General features: G+C 39.6%; 1 protein-coding gene and 1 pseudogene across 3 annotated transcripts in view; one reads left to right on the plus strand and one right to left on the minus strand.

Annotated features, from left to right (window-relative positions):
• Positions 1-4,074, minus strand: part of LOC120603417 (shieldin complex subunit 1-like) — a 96,730-nt gene extending 92,656 nt beyond the window's left edge. The window contains exons 1-2 of one of the 3 annotated variants that reach the window (XM_039863768.1): positions 4,005-4,045; positions 2,183-2,379 (exon numbers count right to left, since the gene is read on the minus strand). In XM_039863768.1, the coding sequence (XP_039719702.1) occupies positions 2,183-2,292 (110 nt within the window). In that variant the 5' untranslated portion in view covers positions 2,293-2,379; positions 4,005-4,045. Of the gene's footprint in view, positions 1-2,182; positions 2,846-4,004 lie in introns of those variants that run through there. The other 2 variants (XM_039863770.1, XM_039863772.1) reach the window with 2 other exon arrangements.
• A 15,656-nt stretch (positions 4,075-19,730) lies between these two features.
• On the plus strand, positions 19,731-19,848 carry LOC120604200 (uncharacterized; annotated as a pseudogene).
• The last annotated feature ends 2,631 nt before the right edge of the window (positions 19,849-22,479 follow it).

The raw sequence follows: 22,479 nt of genomic DNA on the forward strand, positions 1-22,479 counted from the left end.
CTATTTCCCATCCAGTAGCCATCTTGCTTCTTTCACCCTTATTCAATATCTTCTATGATCCATAATCTGGTGATGCCCTAAATGTCCTTTCCCTGCCCATTCTGTCTTTTCATCATACTCTTTTGTCAAAACTGCAGACTAGATGAACTCAACTATCTACAAACTCCCCATGTGCTGGTCATAAGAGTCACTGAATAGGGTAGAACTGGCTTGCTCTTAATGAATGAGCACCAACCCGGAATAAGCTATCTGGCCAAATGAATCCTGAGATGTCGATCTCATAACTCCCTCTCCCACTCTCCTTGACTCTTTCATGTTTTCTCCAGTCTTCTTCAATTCAGACTTTCCCCATCCCACACCTTCTTCCTCTTTTAATAGAATGTCTCACTTCCTAATCGACAGAGAAAACATAACCCAGCAAAGAGGAACTTCTTCAACTCCCCTATCAAGCATAACGAGGCTCCCATATCTGCACACTGTGTCACCTCTCTTCACCTCTCCTTACAACAGGAAGCTGTCCCTCTTCTGGCAAAGACCAACCCCTCCACCTAGGCCTTAGATTCCACTCTCTGGACTTGTCTACAAGCCCTCAGCAATGACAATCCCCTCTCTCACTTCTGTTCCACTGGATCTTCACTTAAATTTTTCAACATGCCCAAATTGCTCCCAGTTTTACCAAAACCAGATGACTAAGGGAATGTCCTTATTTTTCGGCAATGCTCCTCAAGAATATATTGGTAGGAGAACATGATGTCTGCAGCATACTCTCAAATGGTTCTAAAATGTGTGTGTGTGTGTGTGTGTGTGTGTGTGTGTGTGTGTGTGTGTACATAAATAAAGAAGAGAAAGTCTTGAGCTAAGCCTCAAGGAAGTCCAATTGGAGATGGAGGATGAGCTGCAGAGCCCATATATTTATATATATTAGCAATATAAAAATTACATTGAAATTAAAAGAACACAAATTCCATTACAATAGCATTAAAAAATAAGATATTTAGAAATATATTTAATAAAAAATGTGTAAAGTATGTACACTGAAAATTACAAAATAAATGTTGAAAGAAACCGAAGATCTAAATGAATGGAAAGATACTCTATGTTCATGGAATAGAATACAATATATTATAATGAAAATACTGTCCAAATTGATCTACAGGTCAATGTAATTCTTATCAAAATCTCAGTTGGCTTCTTTTTATTTTTTTGCAAAAATTTGAAAAAAACGGTTTCAAAAAATACATATGGAAATGCAAGAGACCCAAGAATAGCCAAAACAACCTTGAAAAAGAACAAAGTTAGAAGACTCATATTTCCAATTTCAAAACTTACTGAAAAGCCATAGTAATCAAAACTGTGTAGTATTGGCAAAAAGTTGGACATATGGGTCAATGGAATAGAATGGAGAGTCCAGATATAAAATCTTATATCTATGCTCAATTGATTTTTTTAATGGAAGTATAGTTGACATATAGTATTATATGAGTTTCAAGTATACAACACAGTGATTCAGTATTTATATACCTTATGAAATAATCACCATAAGTCTAGTAACCATCTGTCACCATACAAAGTTATTACATTATTGACTATATTCCATATGCTTTACATTACATCTTTGTGACTTATTTTATAACACAAAGTTTATATCTCTTAATCTCTTTCACCTATTTTCCCATCCCCCACCTCCCTCTACTTTGGTAACCATCAGTTTGTTCTCTGTTTATGAGTTTGTTTCTGTTTTATTTGTTTTGCCTTTTAGATTCCACATGTAAGTAAAATCATATAGTAATTGTCTTTCTCTTACTTATTTCACTTAATGTAATACCCTCTAGGTCCATCCATGTTGCCACAAAGGCAAAATTTTATTCTTTTTTATGGCTGAGTAGTATCCCATTCTATATACATACCACATGTTCTTTATCCATTCATCTTTTGATGGAAACTTAGGTTGCTCTCATATCTTGGCAATTGTAAATAATATTGCAATGAACATAGAGTGTATCTTTTTCAAATTAGTGTTTTCATTTTCTTCAGATAAATATCCAGAAGTGGAATTGCTGGAGCATATGGTAGTTCTATTTTTAATTTTTTGATGACACTCCATACTGTTTTCCATAGTGGCTGCACCATTTAACATTCCCACCAACAGTGCATGTGAGTTCCCTTTTTTCTACATACTCACCAACACTTGCTATTTAGTGTCTTTTTGGTAATAGTCATTCTGATAGGTTTGAGGTGATATCTCATTGTGGTTTTAATTTGCATTTCTCTGATGATAGTGATGTTGAGCATCTTTTCGTGTGTCTGTTGGCCATTTGTACATCTTCTGTGGAAAATTTTCTATTCATCAATTGATTTACACAAGGTGCTGAGGCAATTCTACGGGGAAAAGACTGTCTTTCAACACTGAAATAACTAGATATCCACATACAAAAACGCAAAATGGTACAGGGACTTTGAAAAACAGTTTGGTGGTGTCTCGAAGGTTAAATAGAGTTATACTTTGTCCAGGCAATTCCACTCTTAGGAATATGCTCAAGAAATAAAAACATATGCTCACACAAACCCTACACAAATGTTCATAACAGCTTTATTCATAATAGACAAGTGAAAACAATCCAAATGTCCATCAACTAATGAATGGATGAATAAAATATGGTATATGCACACATGAAATATTTTTCAGCATTAAAGGAATGAAATTCTGATACATGATACAAAGACAAACTTTGAAAACATCATAGTTAATGAAAGAAGCTAGTGTTAAACAAGACAACATGAGATGCTCAACATTGCTAGCTGTTAGGGAGATACAAATCAAAACCACAATGAGATACCATCTCACACCTGTTATAATAGCTATAATCAACAGGACAAGTAATAACAAATGTTGGAGAGGATGCGGAGAAAAAGGAACCCTCCTACACTGCTGGTGGGACTGCAAATTGGTACAGCCACTATGGAAAATAGGATGGAGGTTCCTCAAAAAACAAGGAATTGATCTACCATATGATCCAGCGACCACTCTATTGGGTATTTACCCCAAAGACTTGAAAACTCATATCGAAAGATATTTGCACACCAATGTTCATAACAGCATTATTCACAGAGACCAGGACAGGGAAGCAACTGAAGTGTCCTACAATAGATTATTGGATAAAGAAGCTGTGGTACATATATACAATGAAATATTACTCAGCCATAAGAGAAGAAATACTGTAATTTGAGACAACATGGATAGACCTCAAGATAATCATGCAAGGCAAATAAGCCAGACAGAAAAAGTTGAAAATCACATGATATCACTTATATGTGGGATATAAACCTAAAAGCAACAAATGAACAGGACAAATAAACAGAGACTCATGCACATGGACTATAGACTAGTGGTTACTTACCAGAGAGTAGGATGTGGGGGAAGGGAGAAGGTAGACTGGGTAAAGGGGGTCAAAAATGTGGTGACAGAAAGAAATCTAACTATGGGTGAACACAGTGTAAATATATATTTACCTTATTGTCAAAGTGTACAGCTGAAACGTATTGAATTTTGTTAACCAATGTCAAATGTCACCATAAAAAATAAATAATAAATAAATAAATAAACAAGACAACATGCCCCAATTGGGGCCGTCTCTATCCTAAGCCCCACGTCATTAAACCTTTAAAAAGGTGAATTTTATTGTACATGAATTACGTCTCAACAAAGCTGTTTTTAAAAAAATAAAAGCAGCAGCAGCTAAGCTCATCCACACACACTGCCTGCGAATTCTGGGGGTTCCCCAAAGCCAAGGCGGCAGAAGCTGCAGAGATCGCATGTTAGGGTGGAGGAAGGGAAGGGGTGGATGGGCAGGAAACTGAAAGTGTGTCAGAGGAAGCGGCCATAACTTCCCAATTGTGAGAAAATGACCTGAAGCGTTGTGAGAACCCCCTCCCAGCTCCCAATCCCAAGGCATTTCTGAGTGACAGAGACAACCTGCTTAGAAAAGTCACCACTTAACACTCACCGCCCTGAAACAGCAGCACGCCGGAATACGGAAGTGGAGGCGCCATATTTGTTATGGGAAAAGAAGTTCGAAAGGAAGTCACTGGAACCATCTTTGCTGAAGGCGAGCAAGGGCAATAGATGGTAGAGTAGCCATCTTTACTGAGGGCATGCGCCCAGCTATTAAAGCTTTCTGCAGGAACATGGCTGGTTTGAGCAATTTCTAGAGAAGGATTACTGTTAAAATGCGCTCGGTGGATGCTAAAGGTATTTTTAAAATGTTTAAAATGAATGTCTACATTAAAAAAAACATAAAAAGTGAGTAGGAGCCTGAGTGTTCAGGAAATTCAGTTTATATGTCATTCTTTAGTTCCCATTTCCTTTGATATGGACGTACAGTGAGGAAGGGGAAGAGTAAGTATTGTGAAAAAGTAAAGAGAGAGAAAGGCCTGCTGGCAGTTCCCAGCCTTTAATCCATAGGTTCCCCATGGTTTTAGCCATAAGAAATGATTCTGTTGGCTATTGTTCCCCTTCGAAGGTGTGGGAAATGGATTGCTAGCAATCTCAGCAGAAATCTTCCTTTGTTCTGAAGGTGTTCTCCTGGCCGGGCTGCTGGGCTGATCAGCATATTGCAGTCTCTTATTGTGGCTTTATTAACATTTTAATTCTCTTGCCTCCTCCCTACATTACACTGATAAGATCAAGTTATGAATATCCATTATCAGAAAGTCCTTGGAACTGAAGGAAAACCCCAGGAAGACAATGAGCCAGATGTTTTCTGAAGTTCCAAAGGACAAGGCTAACTTCTTTGGAGAGTGAAGTGGAAGGCAATCTATTAGGTCATTCTGACGCAGGACAGGGCAAATTTCCCCGAGTTGGGGGAGGGGATGCGGAGACCAAGCCCTGCAGCAAGAGAAGAGGGTCCTTTGGCAGAGAGTGCAGAAAGAATTCAATACACACTCCAAAGTTCAAGGCAAAAGGAAAGCTTACTTAAAAAGAGAAAAAGCAAAGACTAGAGAAAGCAAAGACAAAACCTAAGAGGAGGAGAAAGAAAGCCCCGAGTGTACAAGGAATTCAGTTTATATATCATTCTTTAGTTCTTGTGAGTTCTTGTTTAAAAGACTTTGTTAACCCATTTCCTTTGATATGGACATACAGTGAGGAAGGGGAAGAGTATGTAGAGTGAAAGACCAACTGGTAATTCCCAGCCTTTAATCCATAGGTTCTCTATGGTTTCAGCCATAAGGAATGCGGATTTTATTTTTTTAGGGTGCCACTTAAAGACTGTTTTTTCTGTTTCTCTTTCACGAGGTCAGGAATTGGTTTTTAGCAATCCCGGCAGGAATCTTCCTTTGTTCTAAGATGTCTTCCTGGCCTGGCTGCAGGGCTGGTCAGCATATTGCAATTTCTGAATATAGCTTTATTTAACATTTTCTCTTACCTCCTCCCTACATCAATTTGAACAACACAAGGTAGAACATGCTATCTCAAAGTGTATTTGTCCCACTTTCTACTTGAAGTTCCACCATTAGAAATGCATTCCTTTGAATCATTAGTGTCTTCCTTCAGAATGAAAATATCTTCATGTCATCTCTCCATATGGGCAGTGAATTCAAAGTTGGGTCATTGAGAATAATGCCTAGAAGCCCCTGCCCACACCCTCACCCCTTGAGTCAGGGGATATGAGGGAATCGTCCAAGAGACACAGACCATCCTTCCTTGGACTAGCTCTATGACTCTGAGGGCTCTAGACCTTCCTGGTTAATATGTCCCACATAAACAGGGCCAAGCTGACAATTTACTTTCCAGCTGCAAGGAAGCCTCGAGCTTTGGCTGAGTTCTCTCTTGTGGATGAAAAAGGGATTCTGTGGAAAGTAACCTCACAGGGTGATCTGCTAATAAATTCCAGACTATGCAGGTCATGGGAGGTAGTCACACCCTAGGCATATAACTTATTTAGTAAAAGGTTTGTCTTTGCCTTAAGCAAGACCAGTCCATTGTTTCTGGTCATTTGGGTCAACATACTTTTGAAATGCCTCTTTTCAGACCCTTCTAAAGCATGACCACCCTCCGGAGGACACATAATCTTGTTAACTGTTCTGCAATCCAATCCTTTCCTTGCTTTCTCCCACCTGCAGGAAATCTTCCTTGCATTCCCTCATTAACTCCAAATGCATGAAAGAAGCTGCAAACTCATTTCTTGGAAGCATTTTTCTCAGTCCGTTGAGATCTTGCTTCCAGGCATATCCTCTGTTTAGCTCATATAAACTCAGAAAAATTCTTTACAGTTTTGGACGTTTCTTACATGGGCACTCTGAAGGCACCTCCCTCCCAACCTGGGAACATCAATTTCCCAGCAAACAGCCATCAAGCAAAGTGGACCAGTGAAACATTGTCGACGTTTCTCTCTTTTGGTTTGAAGCCCCGTGGGCCCGCAGAGCTGTGCTCTGGCAGTGCGTAGATGCAGACATGAGCTTTCCAGGCAGGATACCGGGAGACTTTTTCTTCCTTTGAACCCCAGAAGAATGGCTTTTTTGTTTTTTTCTTTGAAATTATATTGTCACTACAGACTACCTAATCTTTTCCATGAATCAGTATTCTGCTCTGATTAAGGATCCCAAGATCCTAAACAGGAAAGCCTTGTCCCCTTTGAAATAATAACTCCCAAGGTCAATATTCTTTCTCTTAGCATATAACCTACCATCCCCCTAAGCTCCAACAACGCTAAATAAAGTAAAAGCCATTCTCACCAGCCCTGGCACGAAGAAGTTTTCATACAGAAAACTGTTAATGCATATTTAATACAAACTTAATGGGACTGGGGGCGAGGGGGGCGCGGGGCAAGGAAGGTACTAGCAAATTGCAAAAGCTTAGTTGTCTACCACACCCACAGTCAGTCAATTCAGAGGCAGACACGCCCTTGTACCAGCCCTTCCAAGAGATTAATAGCGTTAGGAAGCATTAGGACTTTGAGTTCTGAGCAGTTTACTACCCAACCACCGTGCAAAAGGCAGTGAGAGTATGTACTGAATTAAGGTGATAAGAAACTTGCCACTAGCCTTCTCCTAACAGGTGTCTCCAAAATGCCTCTGAATCTTCTGAGTTTCTCTTTCTCTGTGTCTAACATTGTCCATTCGTTTTACTTGAGAAACTTAGAGTTGACTATAATATTTTTAATATAAATTAAACTGTTTCTTGCTGACCCTTCCTTCACATTTACCAACTGCACTTGCTCGACAGGGTCTGGTCTTCTGGTGGCATTTCTCTGGTCAGCGCAGGCTCCTCACTCACCTCCATCACGATTGTTGCAAATTTCCCTCCTTACCCTCTTGGCTGCTAACTTGTTTCCTAATGCTATCAAATATCCAACCCCATCCACATCCAAACCACCAACTCCACTTTCCCTTCATTTAACACAGAAGTTGCTGACAGTTCCTTTTTGTCTTTCTATGCCATGTCCTCTGTCCCAGCATGTTCACAGGACAGTCACACTATTGACCTTCCCTTTCCTTAATTTCCTGTCTCAAGTCAATGTTCCTTCTCAACTGATTCTTTATATCTATATCCATTTATACATTCCTTTGCCTGTAATACACATAATATATAATACAAGTTACAAATGTTTCCAAGTTTGTCATTTGTCATTTGACTTTGTTTATAATTTTTTGTTTGCTTGTTTGTTGTGTTTTTAGCTATGCAAAAGTTTCTTCTTTTTAGATAATCACATTTATCAATCTTTAATTGCATCTAGTTTTGAGTTAGAACTTCCTTTCCCCACTCTCAAGAAATAAAGGAATTTACACATTTTCCTTTAGAACTTGTATGGTTTCATTTTTATATTTAGATATCTAATCCATTTGGCATTTAATCTTTTATATAATGTGAAGTATGGATCCAATTTAATAATTCCTACATGGCTTTTAAGTATCCCAATACCATTTATTAAAAAGTCTTAGCCCTAGAGATTTGAGATGCCACTTTTATCATATTCTAAACTTCCACATGTATTTAAGTGTGTTTATGAATTTTCTGTTTGCTCTGTCTATTCGTTTGTCTGCCATTAAAAACAAAACAAAACAAAACAAAACCTCTCTCAATCCTACATCTTTCTCTAGCTTTTGCCCTAGCAGTCCTTTCTCCTACATAAACTTTTCAAAAGCCTTTTCCATACTCTGCTTCCATTTTCTTACAATTTACTCTTTAACTTCCTGTAATCTGGCTTTCACCCTGATTGTTTCATCAAACCGTTTTAAGCTTGAGTCATCACCATGACACTAAATTCCATGGGCAGTTTTCAGGCCTCATCTTATGTGTTCCCTCAGCAGCTTTTGACATTGTTGAACGCTCTTTCTTTGAAAGCTCTCTGGTTTGGCTTTCAGGTCACTACCATCTCCTGGTTTTCTTACTTCTTCCTTAGCAAGTCTAGCCCACTTTTCTATGCAAACTCATGCTACTATACCTGCCATTCAGCTCTGGTGATTCTAAGGCTTACTTCCTCCTCCTCTCTACACACTCTCTCCGGGTAATCTCATCCCTGCCTATAGCTTCAGTTCTAACCAACCCACAGATAACTCACAGACACCTATCTTCTACCCAGCTCTCACTTGTAAATGAATCTAGACCCATTTTTCCAACTCCTTTTTTGACATGTTCACTTGGATATTTCAAAAGCATCTCAAAGTCAGCATGTTCAAAATTGGACACGAGAAAGACCAATTCCACCTTACTCTCATCCCCAAATCTGGTCGTCTTTGTCCTATCTTACTTTATAATATTATAATCTATCAGGTGAAGAAACCCAGAAATCCAAGTGTTATCTTTGGCATCTCTTTCCTCACATCCCAGATCTGAACCATTGCCAATTCCTCCTAAAGACTTCTCCCATCAGCCTATTTCTGCCTACAACACCCCCAATCTGTGCTCTCCTCATCTTATAGCTAGATTTCTGTCACAGCCACCAAACTGGTCTTCCTGCTTCCCATTCTTACCTCCACCCCTTATTTCCACTCTTCACTCAGCAGCCAGAGGAACCTACTTGAAATCAAGCTACCTCACTTGCTTTCCATTACTCTAAAGATAAGCCCAAATTGTAACCTGGTGTAGCCCCCACTCACCTCTCCTATCTCTTCTTACACCATAATCCTTTCCTCTCACTCTCTGAGCTCCAGTGAACAAGCCAACTTTCAATGTCTCTAGTATTCTCCCCTGTTGAAGAACCTCTTCTTTATTACCCTCCACCTCTTATCCCAGCCCAGCCCCTTCTAAGCTCTTTCTAGCTAGGACAAATATTCTCGTTATATTCTCTCTGGGTACTGTGTACCTTTCCTTGGAATTGTCTTAATCTCAGGTAGCATTTTATTTAGCATTTACGTGGTAGATTTATTTTTGATATATATGAAGACAGGATCATATCAGTCATTTGTTTCCATTTATCCCAACATGTACCTCTGGGCCTGATACAAGGTAAACAACTAAATAAACTTAAATCATCTCCTTCTTCTTTCAAAGTTCTAATTTTCCACACTTTAAACTTTTAAATAAGTAAGATTTTGTTTTTTGAGATGTTTTTATAAAGAGATCATGACCAGAATATTTGGAATCAAGAAACTCTAGTTCTATTTCACTATAAACTACAGTGGTGAATTCAGAAAAAGATTTTAAACATTGCATGATTTTCCAAAGCTACAAAATATGGCCGCCTCACTTCTATTTTGATTGTTAGTAGCTTTCATATACTTCTCTTCTGCTGGATTGTCAAATTCTTGACAGAATACTCCATGTTTTATTGACTTCTGTGTCTCCATGGGGTCAATCACTTCAAAGCATATGGAAGGTATTCAAACAATGTCAAACAAATGAATTAATAAATGTAACATATTATGGCACGTTTTTTTTTAACAACACTGTGAAAATAAGGTAATACTAAAAATGGTTGAGGAAGAATTGAGGCGATTTCCACTGCAATTTAATCAGAATTATAATATAAGCAGAAGTACCCAATATGATATGCCTTTAGGCAGAGATTCGAACAAGCAGAGTTGATGTCAAGTCAAACCATGAGGTAAGCATTCAAAAAGAAGTTAGAGGATACTTAAACAGGCAATTGAGGAAGATATAGGCATCTGGAATTGACAGATTATCAGTGTAGGGGAGGTTCTCCAAGAGAGCAGTGAATATAGAAACCTTAAAATTAGCTTCAGTTATATACAACAGAAATTTTACTTAAACATGATAGAAGATTTTTCTTTATGCAAATAAATTCCCGAGGCAGCTGGTCCACTGCTGATATGTTGTCTCCAAGGGAATAAGACACCTTCTATCCTGTTGCTTTGCCATTTAAACATGTAGCTTTTCCCTCATGATCCAAAATAGTTGCTTGGGTTCTAGCCATCATATCTGCATTCCAAGGAGCAACAGGAAGAGGGAAAGATGTCCATATTCAGTCTTTTAAGGACATTTACTGGCCAGAAGACAGTCCTGTCTCAGGTATTTGTTTAAAAGTCTGGTCCATCAGGGACACTATATCATTTGTCCCAGAGAGGAAATAGAAAGAGGTTTTCTTTTTCCAAGATAAGGTGAAAAGTGATGTTGGATTCCCCATCTGGCCACATCCACTTCACCCTCTCACTGGAAGAAGAAGAGGAGGTGGACTTGGCCCTTGCCCCTGCAAGACTTCCTAGGAAGAGGCAGGGCTTCTGCAGAAGAGGTCTATGAATAGACATCTATGGGCAGTAAAGTGGCAGTGAGGATCTCAGTGACCAAGTCTGAGATCACTGAGCTGCTCCATGGCCCACCCAAAATGGCAGAGCCAATCAATTATTACTGTCTCCAGTCTTTTTTCTGTACTTTTATAGTACATCTGTGCTTTTGCAGTGACATTCTGGAAATTACATCTTAACTGAAAGCACAACTCAATAATGAGAATTTTATGAATTATGGCAGGCTGGTAGAACAGATATTTTTGGTCAAGATACCTTTGCTCCCCAGGAACAGCATTACATGAGAAGCTGCCTATGAATACCCACACATTCCAATGGCCCAATTATAAAGACAAGGAAGCTGAGGACCCAGAGCCCTGAAAAGCTGCAAGTAGGAGCTTGCAGAAGTAGTTGTCACAGTCTGTTCCTGCTCATGCATATCTGACTTCCTCCAACTCCCTCCTACTGCTACATATCTCTAAATCTGGGGCAGTTTGGTGACCTTGCACTACTCCAGCTAGAGTAATTAGGGAATAAATTGTTCCATTCCCAGTTATCTTGGACCACAAACACCTTGCTCTATGTGGCAGCCAAGTCTTCAGGCCAGGTTTTGTGAATGCCGGAGGGTAGTAGAAGACTTGTTCATTCACCTGTGGGGAAATTAACCGTCATTATGCTTCTAGGGCTGCGAGAAGGAAATTCTCATAGGGAGAGTAGTGGAGCAAAACTTTCTGGCTCACTGAGAGTGTAAGTGTAATTTTATGACGCTTTTCTGGAATAATTGACTCTTTGATAGTATGTTATAGAAATTACTTGAGCTAGTCTGAGAGATTAGAGGGAATGTACACCTATATTATGCCTATACTGGCAAAATTCACAGACCAGGAGCCAGATGTAGGAAGGCTTTAGGACAGGAGGGAGCCTGGAACAGGAAGTCACTTCTCTGATCCTCTGGCACCATCCTTGTCTCCTCTGTCACTCTCTCTGTGTGTTTCCCCTGCCCCACTCCCACCCCATCCTGCAGACTGGCTTTCTGTGCTTCTACACATGTGATATACTGTGACTACACTGATCAATATCCTCTCCGTTCCAATACAAAATTTCAGGGAAAGAGGATCTGATGGGTGTAGTTTGGGTCCAGTCAGTGATAATTGGTACAGCAAGGTAGGAGCCCATCCCAAAGATAGGTGCAGTTCCCAGATACCACGCTGTCTTAGATTGGATTCCCCCAGAACAGACCCTGGATCAAAGATTTGAGTACTAGCTTATTTAGGGAGAGGGTGGAAGAACATATACTTCCACCTCACTCTTCTTACTCCCGTTGGTCACCTGCTTGGCCTCTCTGTTTGCCAAACGCTCAAGACAGAAAACCAGGAAGCCCAGGGAACCAATTAAATCAGGCCAGCCTCCCAGGGCACAGAGCAGGGTGGAGAAGGACAGCAATTAAATCTGAAGGGGCAAATGAAGACATGATTCAGACATTTCTCAAGAGAATCTTGTTATATATACACCCTAAAATAAATATGAAAAAATAAATTATTCTGTGTTTTATTTCTAGGTATTTGTAATATTTAGATGTGCTCAACTCCACAATATTATGCATGAGATTTGAATAGTCCATCAACACTTGGCATTCATCAAACAACCTGGGGTCAGGTGAGTCCATAAATTCCTAGACAAATTTTAAGCATATTTTGATTTACATAAATACAATCTAGGCCCATCACAACAAACTTAACCAGTTCAAGTGTCAAATGCAATATGTCTGTCATACTCCATATGAGCAGTTATGTCCTAAGCAGAAAGAAATTGGAATTTAGAACAGTGATCTTGAATTTTGTTCTCCATTGTTCCATGTGTTGCTCCAGAAGTCACCGTCCAGGGCTTCCTTCAAACTCCTGTCCCATCGATCCAGTCTCAATCCATAAAGATTTGTAGAAATTCTTCCCTAAACAGCTTTCGCCAAAAGCCTCATGTATCCTCTGAAACAAACCACAAAAATGAGTTGTTTGTATTAATTTCCTATTGCTGCTGTAACAAATTACCATAAATTTAGTAGCTTAAAGAAACAGAAATTTATTTTCTTATAGTTTGGGATGTCAGAAATCTAAAATGAGTCTGCAGGACTAGTCTCCTTCTGGAGGCTCTAGTGAGAAATCTGTTTCCTTGACTTTTTCAGCTACGAGAAACTGCCTGTATTCCCTGACTTGTGGCCCCGTCCTCCATCTTCAAAGCCTCCAAATCCATCAGCATAGCATTTTCGTCTTTCTTTCTTTCTCTCTCCCAATCTCCTCTTCTTCCATCATTACATCTCCTCCCACTCTGACCCTCCTGCCTCCTTTCATAATGACTCTTGTGATTTCATTCCGTCCACTCAGATAATCCAGGATAATCTTTCTATTTCAATATCTTTCATTTAATCATCTCTGCAAAGTCCTTTTTGCCATGCAAAGTAAGGTATTCAGAGATCCCAAGGATAAAGACATAGATATCTTTGAGGGACCATAATTCTGCCTACCATATTGTTATTAGAGTCATTCCCTTGATACAACAATTTATAAACACCTCAAACTAATTAAGAAGGAGGATATTTATTATTCTACACATTTTCATGGTAGGAACCTTCTATAATGTTCAAGCGAGAATCTCAAGTCTACCAGCAGAAACTTACAGAGAATACAGTGGGATGGAAGAGCACTACCCCCCCACCCCGCCCCCAGCAATCTACAAGAGGTACTTGCCCTTTTGGAGCTGAAACTTGGAATAGAGTTGGGTGCCAGAGAAAGCAGGAGAAGAAAAAGGAGGAGGAGAAATTGGGACAGAGAAATTTCTGTGGGTTAGTGGCAAAGAGTGGTTGCACTGAGCCTTCAAAACACAAAATTTTGTTCTGGGACAGGCAAGGGGAAAAAAAAGATGTTAGGCATTAGCGCTACATTTAAACCCAAGGATTCATTTGTTAGTTTGGGGCTGATTCTCCAGAGAGAATTCCTGCTTCTCTGATACTTGGCTTTGCCAAATTTCATTTTTCCCAAACTTCTCCAAAGGCTGCTGTTGATCTAATCAAGCATCTTCTACCACTCACTCTAAACTCTCTTTGTTTAGATTTAATATATTCTTGAGGTTTCAAGGAGGATTCATTATCAAAGTATGTATAGTTACCTATCTCTATTTTGGGTCAGCGTTAATAAGCGACAGGTTGTTTTTCTTCCTTACCAGTCTACAGAAAAAAGATATGAATTAATTTTGTTCTAACTAAACAGATACTTTTATCCTTTACACTACCATATGAGAAAAATAAAAGTGTATTTTATACCCAATGTGGCACTTTGTATTTTCCCAAGATGGCCACAATAATATATCATTTCTCTTTCTCTCTTTCCCTCTCTCTTTCTATAAACATATATGTGTGTATATATGTACACACACCCATACATGTATATACACACATATATGTATATGTATATATGTGTATGTATCTCACATATATACATATATAATTTATTACATATTATATATATGCAACTGACACTCAATGTAACTGACATGGAGACCTGTAGCCTGTGTTTCCTTCCTTTTAATCTAGGTGGGATTGTGGCTATGGTATAAATGACACTATGTGACTGCTAATTCTAGATTATAAAAGATAGCACAGCTTCACCCAGGTTCTCTTGGGGTACTCACTCTTAGAATCCAACCACCTTGCTGTGAGAAGCCCAAGCAGAAACATAAAGAGGCCATGCACTGCTGTTCCAGCCAACAGCCAGCAAGCACTGCCAGACCTGTGAGTAAGCCAGCCTTCAGATGAAGTCATCCTTAAGCTGTCAAGTCACTCCCTGTTGTTTGACTCTTCCCAGATGAGGCCCTAGACAGTGTGGTGCAGAAACAAGATGTCCTCACTGGCGTACTTTCTAAATTCCTGACCCACAGGATCCATAATCATAATTAAATGGTTGTTGTTTTATGGTACTAAGCTTGGCACAATTAGTGTTGCAACAATCATAACTGGAATACTCAGGCAGATATAAATGTGGAAAAACACAGGCATTCTTGCCAGCAAACGCAATAACTTTAACAAGATATCTGAATCTTACCGCTTTTTTTCTCAGATTGTTTCTTAAAAATAACAAATGTCTCAGCCCCATGAATCTAATCCAGATCTGGTCTTTCCTTCCTCAGCCAATGCAATTTATCTTTTCTAAGCAATTCATGTGGCCAGAACTCAGCGCTCTAGAGATTTCATGAAACCTCATGGAACCCGGAAACAAATCTGATTTAAAAAGGTAGGCTAAGTCTTTTTCTTAAAATTTCTTTTTGTAAAATGTGGTCAGTGAAGAAACAAAAGGAGGAAAACCCCTTTTGGAATGTGGGGTGGGGGTGGGAAATGAGGGGCAGAACCAGATGACAAAGGTTGAGAGAGGTTGCAAATGATGATGCCCATTTGGTAGAAAAAAATAAACCTTATATTCACTTCTCCTAGGTTTTCCCATCCTTAGAATATTGGTGATGATAGCTCCTTGGGAATGGAGCCCTTTTCTGATCTATTTTGCTAGGTTACATTCCTCTTCAACTCTGCCCATCCTTTAAAAATACCTGCAGACTCTGAGTTCAGGGAGAAATTTTTTCCTCCAGTGAATGGGAGTAACAATAAGGAGAGATTATAGTTGAGATGGACATATGGGTGGGGGCGGGGGGGGGAATGAATGATTTGATTAACCTAAAAATAAAGCCTATGTGATTTAATTAAGTATCCAATGCTGACGCTAAGGAATTTGCTCCTTCTATATAGCCATTTAAAGAATGGAAAGTAGAGAATTGGCTTATTTTATAATACTTCTTGAATAACTATATTAGATACTTATCCTTTTAAATGTCAGTTACTTGCTCTTTTGAATGTCATTACTCTTTTGATGAACAGCTCAGGAAAACTAAGGCTGGTTTATATGTGTGGATTGGTAGATTACAGGCTATGATTTTCATAACCCTTTATTATCACTTGACTCCACTTAAAATACAAGTTATGGAAAAAGGAGACTGAGAAAGCATAGATGATTGAAATCCTCTGACCTTCTCTAAACCACAGTATGCTACTGTCCACCTCTCCCCCAGCCTTGTGTGGCAGACAGCAGTCTGCAAATAGATTTACTACTATTTCTCTACCTTCCTCTCCCTGAGCTGGTGCTGCTGTTAACGAGCAAAGAAAAGGTGGCGGCCTTTTCAGTGATGACTCAGGACAGAAATAATCATCCTCATAACACACTGACATATCTAAGAATGCTTCAGATTGTGTCTCATTGGGTCTATCCCAAGCAGTGGTCAGGATTTCAGAATTATTAACTCATTTAGTCCTTGTAACAGTTCTTAAGGGTAGATACTGTATTAAATGCCCATTTTAAAGACAAGAAAACTGAGGCACAGATAGGTTAAGTAACTTGTCTAATTGTTGTGACCAGAATAACCAGACTCAACCTGAGTGCTTTGATTATAGAGGCAGTTTATTAGCCGGCGGCTGTCCTTCCAAAGGAGCAGACCCGAAATGCCAAGATACAAGGTTTTTAAGCCCTAAATCCTATTCCTCATTCTGTCTTAAACACAAAGGTCCATCTTTCTCCTATTCACTACCTGTCAACCCACTGGTCAGGTGTGCAAGCGGGAAGTACAGAAGCAGAAAGCTTGTTGTTAGAATGTTATGTTCCTATGGGTGATTGCCTATGTTCCCATGGGCAATAGCCAGTGTTCCCATGGGCGATGGCCAAACAGTAATTTTCAGCTTATATACAATTGATTATTTTTCATGCCATGCAAGCAAGCAGGGTTACACAGGCTAAAATTGGCAGTTAGCGTATGAGCTCACTGTTACAAGTTTCATGATTAACAGAATGTGGTTAGGGGTTCCAGAAACTAGGCCTAAGGTATAGACTTCCTTTGTCCAGTTTCAGGTTTTAATTATTCTTTAACCCTTTCACATTTCAGCAGGCTATTACATAATGTCACAGTGGGGAAAGTCAGAATCTGAACCCTAAATTTTGGCTCCACAGTCCATGCTCTTAGCATTAGAAAATAATGCTTTCTTTCTTTCGTTCTTTTTTTTTTTTGATTATTTAAAAAAATTTTTAAATTTAGTTTCAAATATACAGTGCATTGGTTGAACATCTACATAGTTCATGAAACAATCCCCCCCCAAATGCACCCTCCTCCCCTAAGCCCTCCACCTAGCCAACATCTTAATCCTAACTGCATGCCCTGTGCTGTTCTCTCCATCTCTGTGACCATCCATCAGCTACTAATTTGTACTTCTTTAGCCCTTCACCCCATTATCCCTCCTCCCCTCTGTTCATCACCAAATTGTCCACTATATTTGTGAATCTGTTTTTGATTAGTTTGTTCTTTTTATTCCTTAGATTCCACATATAAGTGAAATCATATAGTGTTTATCTTTCTCTGTCTGACTTAAACATCTTCTAGGTCCATCAAAGCAATATCTTTTTCCATTCCTTTACTTTTCACATGTAGGAGTTTTGTTTTCTATCTTTTGGTTGGAGCACTTAATTCTTTTTCATTTAAGGTACTTATTGATAGGAATGTAGTTGTTACCATTCTTTATTCCTGTTTTTGATGTATGTTTTTTCTTCTTAAAGAAGTCCTTCCAACATTTCCTGTAATACTGGCTTGGTGGTGATAAATTCCTTTAGCTTATTTTTGTCTGGGAAGCTCTTTATCTGTCCTTCAACTCTAAATGATAGCTTTGCTGGGTAAATTATTCTTGGTTGTATATCCTGGGTCTTCATCCTGTTGAATATTTTTTGCCAAGCCCTTCTGTCCTGCATAGTCTCTCTTGAGAAATCAGCTTCCGGTCGTATGGGTCTTTCCTTATAGGTAACTACCTGTTTTTCTCTCGCTGCTTTTAATATTCTTTCTTTGTATTTAAACTTTGGCATTTTAATTATAATGTGTCTTGGTGTGGGCCTCTTTGGATACCTGATTTTTGGAATCCTCTGAGCTTCCTGGGGTTTTATATCCATGTCCTTCACCAGGTTAGGGAAGTTTTCCATCATCATTATTTCTTCAAACAGCTTTTCAACATTTTGATTTTCTTCAGTTATGCTCATCAGACAAATACTTGGAGCCTTAATAGTGTCCCATATCCTCCTTAAATTGTCTTTATAGTCTTGGCATCTTTTTTCTTGCCATTCTGATTGAGTGTCCTGATTGGCTTTCCTGTGCTCTAGATAAGGCATGTGATCCCCTTCTTTATTCATTTTGTTTATTCTTTTGTTTATTCACTTAAGATACTTCTCATCTCAGATAATGTGTTCTTCATTTCAGACGGGTTCCCTTTAATATTTTCATTTCCAATTTTATGTTTTTTATCTCTTTGTGGAAGTTCTCACTGAATTTATCTATAGTTCCCAACAGTTCATTGAGCATCTTTATAACCAATGTTTTGAACTCTGCATCTGTTAGATTATTTGACTCCATTATATCTGGATCTCTGTTCTGTTCTCTTATATGGTTTCTGCTTCTTCGTCTTCCCATTTTGGCTGCCTTTCCATGTCTGTTTCTATGTGCTAAGCAAAGCTCCTAAGTGTTCCAGTCTTATTAGTGTGGATTTGTGAAGTAGGTGTCTAGTGGCACAGTCCTGAGAGGAGTTCAGCTGCAGGCCAAACTTAACCCAAGCCTCTACCTCTCCAGGGCCACCTGTTAAGATTCAGCAAGTAATCCACAGATGCTGTGCTTATAGTTGCCTCTAAAGGCCAAACCGGAAACCGAGGCCTGCTGGCTCCAGTGTGAGTCTCAGCAAGGAGCACCTGACTCGCTGAGGATATACCTGGATGTGTCTTGGGTGGGGCCACGAGTTGGGGGAGGCAGGGTTTCAGGGAATCCTCTGGGTGGAGCCACCTCTGTTATTCAGTTTGATGACATCATAGCTATGGCGGAGCTGTGTCCCTACACTGGGAGGGGGGAGGGCTCAACAGGGAACAATGCATACCGCCAGCACTTCTGTACAGAACGAGTCTTGCCTTGGCCCTCACTCCAACACTGTCTCCCTGTAAGTCCCTGGTGCCCCCGGTGTGCAGCCATATGGGCCCTGGTGCTCAGAGCAAGCAGGTCCGTCACTGTAAAAATCCGCTCTCGGACATGGCCCCTTTAAGAGACTTCTGCCGCTGCTACTGCCACAGCCTCCGTCTCACTCAGCTGCTCAGGACCGGGCAGCCCCGCATCCTTGCCCCATCCTGCCTTCTGCCGTTGCAGGGTGCTTTCTTGGATTTCTCCGTAGTTGTATGGCTTGTTCATCTAGATCCCAGGCGATTTTTCCTTGCTGCTGCTCCTTGTTTCTGTCACAACTTTGGTCGCCAGAGGGATGAACAGAGCCATGCCATTTTTTTTTTTCTCACTAATGCTGTATTAAAAAACAATCCCAAAATGAAAATTCTAAGAGGTCAACATGCTAGTGCATTTTATACTCACCTATTCACTAATCAATAGTTAGATACAGTAATTCTAGTCTTTTGCAGTTAATTTTGACCCAAAAAAGCATTAGGACATATTGTTGTAGAGAGCCTATTCTTGGAAAGGAAATGTTTATGACTGGAAGATGGCAAGATTTGTTTCACATAACATTTTCCAGTGAAGCGGTTGGTTTTCAAAAGCAGCCAAGGCTTCTAAAACAAAACCTGGGACAATGTTCATACCAGAAATATGCAGAGGGCAGAAATGTCTACCTTCTCAGAATCATCTGAGACAAACAGGAAGGGCTTAACTGGTCACTAACATACATTCTGTCTTTCCATCATATCTCTGTTTATAACTATATATCACCATCTTTGTGGTTGTGCATTTATTGCTAAGGCCATGTGGAAGGTTTAAAATACCTATAGGGAATTCTGTTCGTTTATATTGTCACATTGGTTGGCTTGTCTGCAGCACTTCCCTTGAAAATCTCCATCACCTCACCCTACACATACACACATACACACACAATGTGATAGATTGGGGGAAAGAACAGTCTCTCTCACTATACTGCAACTTCTTCCATTAAGAAATGGAGTCAGGTCTACAACCAGGCTACCCTCAACAAGCCCGATCCCATCTGATCTTAGAAGCTAAGCAGGGTCAGGCCTGGTCAGTACTTGGATGGGAGACCACCTAGGAAGACAGGTGCTGTAGGTGTAAAAAATTAAAAAATAAGGGATTGTAAGCTGACAAGGTCTTTGCAATCTGTGAGGTCAACCAAGGGTTGCCTCACCTAAAAAATAAAAATAATAATAATAAAAAAGAAATGGAGTCAGTGTTTTTTTTTTTTGTAATGTAAATAAAAATATAGCTATATAACATGCTTGTCCAATGAGACATTAGCAAATGAGATTCATTTGAAAAATACATTGCTTTTGGGCTTGCCTCTGGTGCTGGGAGATCTTCTGCCATCCCGTGAACAAGCCCAGGATAGCCTGCTGGATGATGAATGACATGTGGCCAAGTCATCCCGTCACCCCAGTTGATATCAAACCAAGTGCCAGACATGTGAGTGAACTGCCTCCCCCAGACAACTGAGTGAGGCCATCCTCGACTATCCAGCCCCCAGCTTATCAGACCGTTCAGACAAAATGCCCATTTGACCAGCAGAATTGTGAGCAAACAAAGTGGCTGCTGTTTAGGGGTTATTTACAATATTGCAAAACTTAACCAATATCCATCCTTACCTACCTACATGGCTATTTGGGAACCTGCCTGTCGCGTCCTCTTTCTACCCTACTGCGTGACAAGGTCCGGAGATGGGGACAGAGGCTTCAAGGAATGCATCGTCAAGAACGAGGACGTGGCATATGTTTAGGGATAATTGGTTTCTTAGAAACGATCCTATTAATAGGGGGAATTTGGGTAGCACAAATTCTAGTAAGTGTAAACACTATACAAATGGATTTCCTCAAAATTGGCTCTGAGGAAAAAATAGTAAATTCTCCACGTATGGAATCAGCTCGAGTCACCCTGACGTGTCCAGAATGCGTAAACCCTTTATTTGAACAATTATTAAGGGAAATTCCTTTTGATGCGCCTCTTAAAGATATTATGAATAAATTATAACAAGCTGAATTACTGGAACCAGTTTATACTCCTGTTCCCACGCAGTTAGTAGACAAATCAGTAAAGGATAAGAAATTTACTCATAAGCCTGTGCCTACTATGGAAGGGCCTCCTTTTGTGGCCTAGTGGATAAATAGAGAACTCTGGTATCCACCTAGCGGGGCTAATAGTATGAAAAGATTACCTGATCTTCCTTTGCCTTATACAGGAGCTTATAATAAAGATAGTATACGTATAGTGAATAAAGATAGAATTCTTGTGCCTTATAGTAGTTTAAGTTTCATAGAAAGGCTGGCTAGGTCAGGATCTCCTTGGTGCTTAAAAAACAAAGGAACAGAAACTTAGCTTATAAAAGCAGCTTTGTAAAACTGATTTTTATAAATATTTTCCTCATTACTGCACCGAGGAAACTTTTGAACAGCTATGAGAAAGGTTCAGCTTGAACTTTAGATACAGCATAAATCAAATAGCATTTAAAAGATTTCTTCAGGCAGAAAGAACAATGTCTGCCCACAAGCCAATGCTTGCTGTTATGAATACATCTATCTATCACCTTTACTTAAATCAAACTGTATCTTACGTAATAGATATAAGAATTAAAGTTTAGATTGTTCCATCAGGTAGTTCTGTTCTAATGATTGAGAGAAAAATGTACTAGTTAATCATGAACATTAATAATAATATACTCTATAAGATTTTCTGCTTTGCCTAACCACAGAAATTTATCTCCCTGTTACCTTAACAACAAAGTATAATCAAATGCCAAAATAAAAAGTATAAAAGTTGTACTCAAATCACAATAAAACGGAACAGTGTCACACCGCCTCTGAGTTGTGTAGTCGACTGTCTCCCGCGCCGACGCCTTGCCCACCTTCGGGGACCCCTGGATCCTGTCGTGGCTGGACCATGGCACCTGCCTTTTCTTATATGATTCTCCTCTCCTCCATGCCTTCCTCACTCAGTCACAGGGATTGGCTCAGGGATACCATCCCTGGGATTTTTTGGACTGTACCTAAGAAAAAGAAGTGTGTAGTCTCCCTGCAATAGTAGAATTTGTAAGATGTGAAGGTAGGAACCTTCCACTTGGCCTTAGCAATAAATGCACAACCACTAAGATGGTGGTATTTAAAGTTATAAATGAAGATATGCTGAAATGATACAATGTATGTAAGTGACCAGATAGACGAGCTAGTCTATATTGAACAGGAATGAAGTGAGCACAGAGAAGAAAGTAGAAATGACAGAAAGAAAATGCCCATTGTGGCATTTAAATAGTTAAACCTCATCCCTGACACTCTTACAGTTGGATGAGTTAACTCTTCCTAGGGTTTTATGGGCCAAAAATTTCCCTAAGCAGTTTGAATTGGGTTTCTATCACTAGCTCCCAAAAGAATCCTGATTGATATGTCCTATTCATTTGCATATGTAACTATTATTTATACAATAAACAGATCAGTGCTTATTTTCATTCTTATGTTCAGTAGGATGTTAGGGACTATTTTGGTGACCTATTTCTATAAAGCAAATCACCCCAAAATTAGCAGCTGAAAACAACCATTTTATTATCTCTCATGGATTTGTTGGTTGACTGGATCAGCTGGGTGATTCTTCTGCTCGTTTCATTTGGGGATGCTCATGTGACTATAGCCAGATGGTGATTGAGGCAGAGTCATCTGGAGGCTGAAAGCTCAATTAGTTGGAACACCCAAAATGGCCTTT

This window comes from Pteropus medius, unplaced genomic scaffold (assembly GCF_902729225.1).
Source record: "Pteropus medius unplaced genomic scaffold, Ma_sr-lr_union100, whole genome shotgun sequence".
Lineage (NCBI taxonomy): Eukaryota > Metazoa > Chordata > Mammalia > Chiroptera > Pteropodidae > Pteropus > Pteropus medius.